This window comes from Citrus clementina, unplaced genomic scaffold (genome assembly GCF_000493195.1).
Source record: "Citrus clementina cultivar Clemenules unplaced genomic scaffold, Citrus_clementina_v1.0 scaffold_6, whole genome shotgun sequence".
NCBI lineage: Eukaryota > Viridiplantae > Streptophyta > Magnoliopsida > Sapindales > Rutaceae > Citrus > Citrus x clementina.
Window position 1 is genome coordinate 18780828 of NW_006262139.1, and position 10060 is coordinate 18790887.

The following is a 10060-nucleotide window of genomic DNA, read 5'->3' on the forward strand; positions in this document are numbered from 1 at the left end:
TAAATGCCAAAGAGCTAGCTAGTTACATGACATGATTCCCGTTTTATATAGCAAAGAAAAAGTTGTTCGATGTATCTTTACAAATTATACGAAGAAAATTGCTGAGGGAATTGAGATCTTGTTTTGTCAATAAGTCAAGTTAATTTGCAACTGCCCTCTTACAACATGCAAGCAATTATGTGTGCAATTTAAGATTGAGGAAAATTAAAAAAAAAATAAAATAAAATTGGCAGCTATACCTAGAAATGGAAATGATGTAAGGGTCTTTAGTTTGTGTCACTGCATACCTAATGAACATATTTTACATCGAGGTTGGAATTATTAACTAAGCAACTTTGTAAAAAGAAAAGGAGATTGCAAAAGTTAAAGAGGCCATAGCCATGATCTCTTTGGGGCCACCTTGATGGGGCATGTAATTGTTTAAAAAAAATACCAATAAAAAAAAATCAATCATTATAATTGCTAAAGATCATTTTCAGATTTTGTGACTCTTCTCCAAATCTCTGAGCTTATATATGTGATCTTCAAATAATTTTGCATTATATATGAGCATGTTATTATTTTGTGCTGTCAAAACTTATGTTTATAGATTTGCAAAAGTAAAAGCATAAATCGGAAGATAATTCTAGTTTAATATGTGTTAAAATAAAAATTTAGATCACGAAAAAATTTAGATCAGGAGAGAATAGCAATCACTAATATTAATTAACAATATGTGTGTGTGTGTGTGAAAGAAAGAAAGGTACAAAACAGGGTAAAAAAAAAAGAAGAAGAAGAAGAAACAAACTAAAATCATATTTCAAAAAATGAATATAGTACACAGAAAGTAGAAATGGTGAATTACATGGTACTTTCCCTGACTGTGACAATTGATTCTGGTGGAATAAATTAAAGGAAAGTTGATGATGTCTTACAATGTCACTATGAATATTTTATCTTTTCTGTTATAAAATGAAAAAAAATAAAGTTTATTTTTTTTAATTTTTATATATCTTTTTTCGCAGGCACCTTCCCTTTCCTTGGTTAATTAATTCTTTAGATTCTCTTTGCACCCGCTAATATCAGCAGAAACACACTACAATCTTGCCTTGTACTCCTCAAAATTCATAGAAACATATATAGGAAGTATATCATTTAACAAAATCGTATTTACACTTCAACTTTTATAAGGAGTAATATTTCAAGTTTCCTTAAAAAAAAGAATAATAGTACTTCAAATAGGATAACATATATTACTTTAAGTTGTAGCCACAAAAATTAATCAAGAACTGAAAAAATTATTTATCTGCTACAAAGACGTGATTGATTCTTAAGTTTAATTACTCAACAACTTGATCAAAATATCTATCAGATCCTGTAATTAATTAATTTTTGCATCACTTGTCAGAAAAATTAATTACAGAAATGATATCATCAATCGGTCCCTTTCATTGCAAGTGACCGAAGCAAGTTAATTTTTATGTATGTGCCCCAATGCAGCGCAAGCTAAGGAGCTTCGCAAGGTTCTTGCATTGCAGATACATGCGTTAACTGTACATACACAGACTTCGAAATCTTATATGAACGAATTATTTAGAAATTAATATAAGAGAGCAAGAGGGATTCAAGGAAACTGTTGCATACCTAACGACTAATTAAGCTAAATTAAGTCGCTCTTAAACTGCTTATGAGTTTCTAGCTTAACAACTGTTCATGATCAATTTTTTGCTGTTTAATTTGACAATGCTCGTTTTCAATTAAGTCAATGCTCCTTAGGCAAAATAATTTAGTGTATTGGCTCTATCTTTATGGATAAGTGTTGAATTGAGATATTTTCTTTCTCTTCTTCCATGAGATTGACATGCTTTAATTTATTTTTGTTTTTATTTTCAAAGTAAACCAATCGCTCTCCGTCTTGCTCAATTAGGGCAGTCCATGTCTTTGTTATTTTTTGGACAGATATCAACGTCGTCAACTTTCTTCTTCTTCTTCTTCTTCTTCTTCTTCTTCTTCTTTTAATTATTAACAAAATCTCTCACCAAACTTATAGTTTGGTTCTTAAATATGCAATTATGTTCTAATAATCCACATTAGCACTTAAAATAAGCTCTATGCATGGATTGGTTTATGTTGATACAAAAACTTATAAGTTATTAGGTAAAAAATCGATATTAGTATATAAGTAAAATAAGCTCTAATACTCCCCATTTACATTAACATATATAGCCATTTAGGGTATAAGAAAAAGAAGGAAAAAATATGAAAGAAAAATTTGAGGTGGTTTTGCCAATTCATCAAAAAAAAAAAAATTGTAATTGATCATATATCTTTCTTGATTTTGCTGAAACCTAGATGAAGCTTCTGGCTATATTATTAATACAGATAAACTTTTTACTAAAGAAATGACATTTACGTCAGACCAATTGAGGAAATAAAAAATGTTATATACATAGTGCTTGAGCAGTTAAAAGGATTGGCTTTAAGACTTAAGAATGATCTAATCTAATGACAACACATGACAAATTACATTAAATTATTCATCGGGGTGGTAATTTTGGCGAAGATTCAGCCCGATTCTTCGTTCTCGAGTTGCTTACTTGGTTTAATTAATTAATCAATTAACTAATTGATTTACTATGAATCTCTAATCTCAATTCTCAAACCCATGCCATAGATTTCACCACCATAAATATTTGATTTAATTACTGGCTTAGAAAAAAAAAAAATTCCCTCGATATGCACATAAATATAGCCACAATTTCAAACAATGTAAGCGCTTCTTTTTCACATTGAAACTCAACTCAAGTAGCTTTTCTAATTTTAAGTCCTTATCAAATTGCTTACCCAAGAAAAGACCAACAAAGTTGCATTGCATGGCACTACTTTTAAATTACCTAAAAGTCAAGTGGCAAATTTGTAATCAAAATCCTTTATAAATCCCATTTGAACATTGAACTAGAACCAAGACTTACCCCACAAACACTCCCCCCGCCGGGAAAAAAAATCAAAATTACCAACGACATAAAAATGGTTAGCAGCCCATCGAACCTAAAAACCCCGCATCCTCTTCAAGCTTTGTCAATGAAGTCTTCATCTTCTTCTACTCTAAGCTACATGAAGATCAAAACCCTAATCCACAGCTTCATTTTCTCGCACGTGTGTCGCGTTATACGTGCTCTCTCTAAAGCAAAATCCATTATCATTGAGGTTCTCAAAGATAATCAACCTATTCACCACTTCATTTACCCTAAGAAGAACAAGAACAAGAAGTACATGACCAAAATACTTTTTGGTTCATTTAGGTTACATTATAATTGGTGTTCTTCGCATGTTATGCCCGTGCCAGCGCCTGTTCTCGATGAATTTACAGCTACACATTTGTACTATGATCCGTCATGGAATTCGATAATTTCAACTGAGAAATGTGAGGATCACGGCCCGGAATCTGAGCTTTCTGGCTATCTTCAATGGCTTGAGGAAAAGGGAAATAACGCAAATGAGATTGATCGGCTTGCCGATGTCTTCATAGCAAATTGCCATGAGAAGTTTAGGTTGGAGAAGCAAGAATCATACAGGAGATTTCAAGAAATGCTAGCTAGAAGCATGTGAGGAACTAATATTTGTGTGGGTTGTTATTATTATTATTATTATTATTTCAGATGCTTTCCCATTTTATGCCATGTTAGATACTTTGGTGGGGTGAGGAAAGAATAGTTTAATTAACGGGTGTATTATTGAGGTTTATTTTTGGTTATTTTAGTTTTCTAACTTTTAGTCCTCTTATGCTTTTTTGTGTAAAAGTGAAGGGATTTAGAGAATTGTACATCATGGATTGGTGGGTTTGTGGGTATTTGTGCAATTCTTATCTTCAAATGTTCATGGATGTTAGCCTTTTAATTTTCAACTGTGTCTCTAGTGTAATTTGAACTGAATTTCTAATAATTTTTCTTGTTAATTTTTATGAACTCTCTCTCTTCAACCATATGAGAGTCCTTTTCCTCCTTGTCAATTTACTTTCAAGGCTAGCAAATAATAGTTTCAAGATTGTGAGTATCAATTTAATGAAAAGCTCCAATTATTATAGAGCATCTATAAATAAAAAAAATTTACGAAAAAAATATTACCACAATTATATTATAATTGGTCTTAGTTTTGTCATGCAACGATCTGGCAAAAGCAAACCTATTTAAAATTAAGCATCCGCGAAGAAGTTGATTAAATACGTTTTTTTTTTTTTTTTTGTTTACACAGTACGAAGAAGTTTTGAATTCTACTGAAGACTAGGTCTTCACCAACTCTCAGTAGCAGTACTAATTGCTGATTTCAAGTATACTTTTCGTACTCTTCAAAAAAAAAAAAGAAGTATACTTTTCGTACATTCTAGTTTTCGGTGTTTGTGAACTATAAAACTCAAGATTTTGGTTATTGTGTTAATCATTGTTGGTTGATGATACGAATTACACTATGCTTTGGACCAAGTGTGTGATCGCTTATTCACTTTCAACAATACCTTGGAGTAAATGTCAAATATTATATCTTTCTATTCAAGTCTACATATCAATAATTTTGTTTTCTTTTTTTAAATATAAATGTTGGATCCTTTATTTAACAACTTAAACTGTCTGATCTAATGATTTAGTAACATAAAATTAGAGATACATCTTGTAATTTCTTCGGTGCTCGTTTTACCTCAATTAATTAATTAATTTTTAACTAATTTTTTAGCTTCTATTCTAATCTCTTTAGATTCACTCGAGAAAATCTCTAAAAAATTGTACATATTTGATAATAATATCATGTCCTTACCTAACGACTTAAACTTATTTTTTCAATTAATGTGAATATTCTAAATCTCTCATCTACAATTAAAAAAAAAAAAATTCAATTTGTAAGTTTTGAATTTTCTCAATTAAGTAGATGTATTGTGAATAGAATCAAAATACTTATGTTAAACCCAAAAATAAACTCAATACAAATGCGTACGTGGTTGGAGCCTTGACACAAGTCACTTGTAAGACCTACCGAGTTTTCTCGAATTAAGTACATGTATTTTGAAAATGCGTGAAAAACGCTTGCGTGAAACCCAAAAACAGACCCTTTACAAAAGTGTGGCTGAACCCTAAACACAAGTCATCACATATGATGAAATAAGGAGACAGTAACCAGTTAATTAAAACTACATTGATTCAAAACCCATTAGCACAAGTTCAAAGTGGGAAAGCAAAATTGAAAAGGTGAAACTCTTACGTACGCCGGACAATTATATTCCTTAATTATGCCAACTATCTAATTTTTACAACGAGCTTTAATTCTTTTTTCAGAACAATGACGCCCGGGGGGGGGATTAAAGGTTAAATAAAATGGAGTACCAAGGCAAGGGCAATTGACCAATTCCAAATTCATGAAAAGTAGAAAATCTTGATGAATCTTGTATGATCAAATGACGCACATGCGAATGACATTAGCAATTAGATACATAGTTGATTACATAAGATTACAATATACGTAGCCATTTACAAAGTGATCATCAATTCGTCACACTGATCGAAACGCATAGTTGATCTGTAAGTCATTGTAATTGATCATTTCAATTTTCCAGCTGCGAGCTGACAACATTACATGTGTCTTAAAACATAAAAGTTCAAATAACAGATGTAATAAAAGCTTTATACTGATGTTAAAGAACATTATAAAGAAGAATCCCTTGATGGAGACCCCACAATTTACGGGCCCTAGCACAATATATATAAATCAGACATCATGGGAAACCCAATAATTTTTTTTTTTAATTTTTTTTAACTAATGACATTTTTCTAGTTTTAGACTTATCGAGACTATATGCTTTATAAGCATATATGTCATAACAAAGTTTAACTATTTAGGTCTAGAAATGTCCAAATCAATTTTTATTAATTTGAAAGAAAATTTACTCTTATAATTGGATGTACATTGAGGAGTTTTTTATGAATATATTCTCTCATTCGTTGAATTCTTACTACATGTATATGAAGTACATGCACAAGGTAAAATTAAATGAAAAAATGATTTATGTATCGATAGATAGTAGGTAGCGAAAATTTTCACTAAATATCATTTTTAACTTTTTAGTCATAAATGCAAGTGTGGTGTAACATGTATATTTATATTGAAATTTAATTTGTTATAAATGGGAATTTTGCTCTTATTAATTTCTTTCCTTATTATAATAAACTAACAATACAAGAACTTCACTTTTTAAAACAAGGAGAGTAGAGTGAACGAGTACCAGTCAAGCAATAGTAAGGCAAGTGATGTGCTTTTGTGTAGAATTACAAATTCACACTGTAAAAGAAGGTGGGTGAGGCATCAAATTTTTGCTTTTTTTTTTCGTCTCTTTATTATTCCAAAACCTTCTTTGATACTTTTGTATGAGAGGAAAAGAGAGTAAGTTAGAGCTTTAGCGGAGGGTATATTGGTTTTTGGTTCCTTTGGTCTCCCACTCCCGGTATCCCTGTAAATCATGTACTCCCCTTTACATAAAAGTGAATGCATGGAACTTCTTGAGATTTTATTCTCTTGATTTGGATAAGTATGCAAGAGCAGCATTATCTTGAATTTCTTGCACATTATCATTCAAAAGATTATTCCTTGAATTTTTTAATTCAATTTTAAATGGGGTTACGACATTCAGTTCCATGCTTTTTTACCTTTTTCACAAATAAGTACATGGTTTCAACAATTGTACAAATAGATCCCCTAACTGTTACTTTAATGACTGAAATACCCAGTTATCACTAAAATCCTATAATCTATGTAGTTACTACAACATTAATAAATTTATATAGTTTGAATAAATAGATTAGTTTATATTAAAATTGACGTGTCATTTATCACTAACTGTATGCGTTAGATTAGATTTTACTTGTCTAAATCGTACCAATGCCTCCACAAATTCAGCCAATTAATTGAAAAGATCGGGATTGTCCAAAGTAATGAATTTAAAGAACCGAATTTAAATGGGTCTTACTTGTTACTGTAAACTAAAAACAATGGGTTATAAAATTCTAGAGGGAACGTGAAAGCATCGTTACCTTCTAATTAAATGCAAACGACAATAGTGATGACCGGCTGCTTTCAAATTGTTAACTACATGACCAATTCAAAGCCATTTGCTGCACTACACTTCCAAAATAATTGAAATGGGGTGTATATATTTATATAGAGATAGCCAATGTAAGCAAATAAAGTGACACTAATGATAATGAAATTTGAGTTTGTGTGTCACTCCACGTTTATGGACTCTCTATCACTCTTACGTTTTATCTTTGAATATTTTGGATAAGCTGTGGAAATTAAACTGCCTTACAAAATGTATTGATATGATTAGAAACTAATTAATCATTTGATTAAATAGTCTTTACATTGATTTGGATGTCGGTTGTTTATTATTATAATATTAAAACTCAAAGCAGCCGATTTTTGCAAAAAAAATATCTCTTCCCGAATTTCGTGTTAGATATGATTTTAGAGATTGATGTTGAATTCTTTTCCCCTAATTTTTCACGGTCATTGACAGAGAGCGAGTATCTACAAGTCAAGAAGAGGTATTCTATCAGACTACTTTACATTTTTACCACAGAATAATAGTTAAAATTGTCTGACTGGCAAGTAAACTTGAACCCAAACCGAACTGAAATTACTCGGTAACATCTATTCATGTTTTATAACTGATGTTTTTTTTTTTGATTACATGAGACTATTGCTCAGATTACAACTCATATACATGAGACTATTACAGATATTTACAAATCAGACTATTACTGGGACCAACTGACATCAATGCTAATGGAGCTCTGCCCAGATTTTAACCCTCACAAATATTCGAGGGATGTCTACTCCTCACTCATGGGTAAGGGAGAAGACTACCTTCACTCAAATTAATTGAGGAAGGAAATACCCCCAGAATGCTTTTGTAGGGGTTCGAACTACTGCCCTCCAAGTTGGAGGGCAGTAGCCCTGGCCACTCGGGCTACTGCCCGAGTGGTTTGTTTTATAACTGATGTTAAATTCAATATAACTAAAAGTTTACCTAAGTGTAACAAAAGGCTTCCCTGTCACTATTTGATGGATAAAGGCCTCGTTGAGCCTCTTGCACAGCTCTTCCTCTACACCCACGGTCACATCAATTCCAGCATCTCTCAGTCTTTCCAACCCCTTAGAATCCACAATTGGGTTGGGATCTACCATCCCAACCACCACCTTTTTCACTTTAGCTTTAATCAGAGCTTCAGTACATGGTGGCGTTCTCCCATAATGATTACATGGTTCCAAGCTCACATAAGCCGTTGCACCCTCAGCCAACTCCCCAACATCTCTCAGAGCAAATACCTACATTCAGCTTTCAGAAACAGAACACGGCAATGTGAAACTCATATACAGCCATTGGCACAAAATGCATCCATTCAATAAACCAACAACACAAACAAATCACAGTGATAGTTTGGATTCCAGAAATGAGTTTGTTTTCCTTTTCAGAAGCAGAAGCACAGAGTGGATATATTCCCTAAAAAATGGAGGCAAATACTTCCAAACAAACACTTAAAACATTATACTACTACAAGAACACACAATTGTGGACTCTAATGTTGAATCCTACACTTCACTATCAAAAACGTAGGAATGCACGTTTACCTCAGCATGAGGCTGGCCAGCTTTTGGGTGAAATCCTTCACCAACAATCTTGCCTTCTTTCACAATCACACAACCTACCATTGGATTGGGACTTGTACAGCTAATTACCTTTCTAGCAAGCTCCACACCTCCGCATATAAAACCCATCATCTTCTACCCATATGCATCTGATCCTATCTCCACCACTACATTTTCTCATACTGGTTAATGATTTGGATACCCTTTTGAGTGAATCGCAAAACCCAGGTTTTTGTTCTTGATTGAATGCAAGTTTGGTCGGGGGTTGTATTGCTGATGAAGACCAACAAAAAATATGACAATGTGAAAGACTGGGTTGAGGAAAAATGTGGTTAAGTGTTGAAAGTCGATGAGTTTGCATTGTTATTGGGGAAATTCAATTATTCAAAGCAGGCAGTGCTGATACTAACATCGGGGGGCACCAATATAGATTTCGTTTTTGGAGATAAAATGCAAAGAAACAAAAAATACAGAACAAAGAAAAGTCATGACAATACGATGTGTGATAACAGCCTGCCAAACAGGAAAAGATACATATCAATATGAAAAACAATAGCATAAAATATACACTAAATGTGACAAAAGTTCACTATTAAGTCTAGGAGAAAGCTACGGTGCAACGGTGATACGGTATCACCGTTGCACCGTAGCCGGACCCTTAAGTCTAAAGAATAACCAGTGTTTTTGACATGGCCATTACAAATTTATTGTAGAAAATTTTAGATACATTTAGCCTTTAACAAGTTCAGCATACATACAAACTTGATTTGGTAAAACTACAAAATAAAAAACAGTCAACAAATCAGCATTTAATATAACGAAACCATCTAGGAGTGGGCAAAGTCATCAAAAAATTAACCTCGGATCAAATTCATACTCTGATTGATTTACTTTTCCCAAGATAAAACTTTTTTTGACATGATTTTACTTTAATAACACCTGGTAAAGGCCAATACAGATTTTAACACTCAAATCGATTGATAACGATGATCTATGAATCTATACAAAATCTCTAGAATCAAAGGTTAGGCAATACAATTACATAAACTAAAGTTTTTAGCTATTTTAATAAAAATTATTACCATGAAAACGAAACGGCAGTTGTTATTGGCAGGAAGAGGGTGGGCGTGCAGCAGCGGCAGCGGCTCGGCGTGCGAAAGGAACTTACTTCTTGGATAAGAAGAATCCAAGTGCTGCTGCATTATCTTTATTTTCTTGCACAGTATATCATTCAAAAGAGGCTCTGGCTAACTTCAAAAACAACATACTTCCTTTTAACTTTTTTCTTTTCAACCCCCACAAATAAGTATATGGTTTCTACAATTGAGCAAGTAGGTCCCTAACTGTTAGAACTAGCAAAACAAGTTACTAGACCGTGTTTGTGTCAGATTAA

The 10060-nt window shown here is 32.5% G+C and overlaps 2 protein-coding genes across 2 annotated transcripts; one reads left to right on the forward strand and one right to left on the reverse strand.

The window, feature by feature from the left end:
- The first annotated feature begins 2959 nt into the window (after nucleotides 1–2959).
- LOC18039347 lies at nucleotides 2960–3849 on the forward strand. Its single transcript, XM_006429784.2, has one exon. It carries the CDS (start codon nucleotides 3007–3009, stop codon nucleotides 3586–3588), a length of 582 nt encoding a protein of 193 aa, XP_006429847.1. The 5' UTR covers nucleotides 2960–3006; the 3' UTR covers nucleotides 3589–3849.
- A 4194-nt stretch (nucleotides 3850–8043) lies between these two features.
- Nucleotides 8044–9060, reverse strand: LOC18038923 (riboflavin biosynthesis protein PYRD, chloroplastic). Its single transcript, XM_024182611.1, is given in 3 exon segments — nucleotides 8044–8346; nucleotides 8650–8773; nucleotides 8775–9060. Coding segments are annotated over 3 exon segments (681 nt in total). The 5' UTR covers nucleotides 9029–9060.
- Nucleotides 9061–10060: the final 1000 nt, after the last annotated feature.

Coding starts and splice junctions, on each gene's coding strand:
- LOC18039347 (XM_006429784.2), top strand. CDS start 3,007: ATGGTTAGCAGCCCATCGAACCTAAAAACCCCGCATCCTCTTCAAGCT.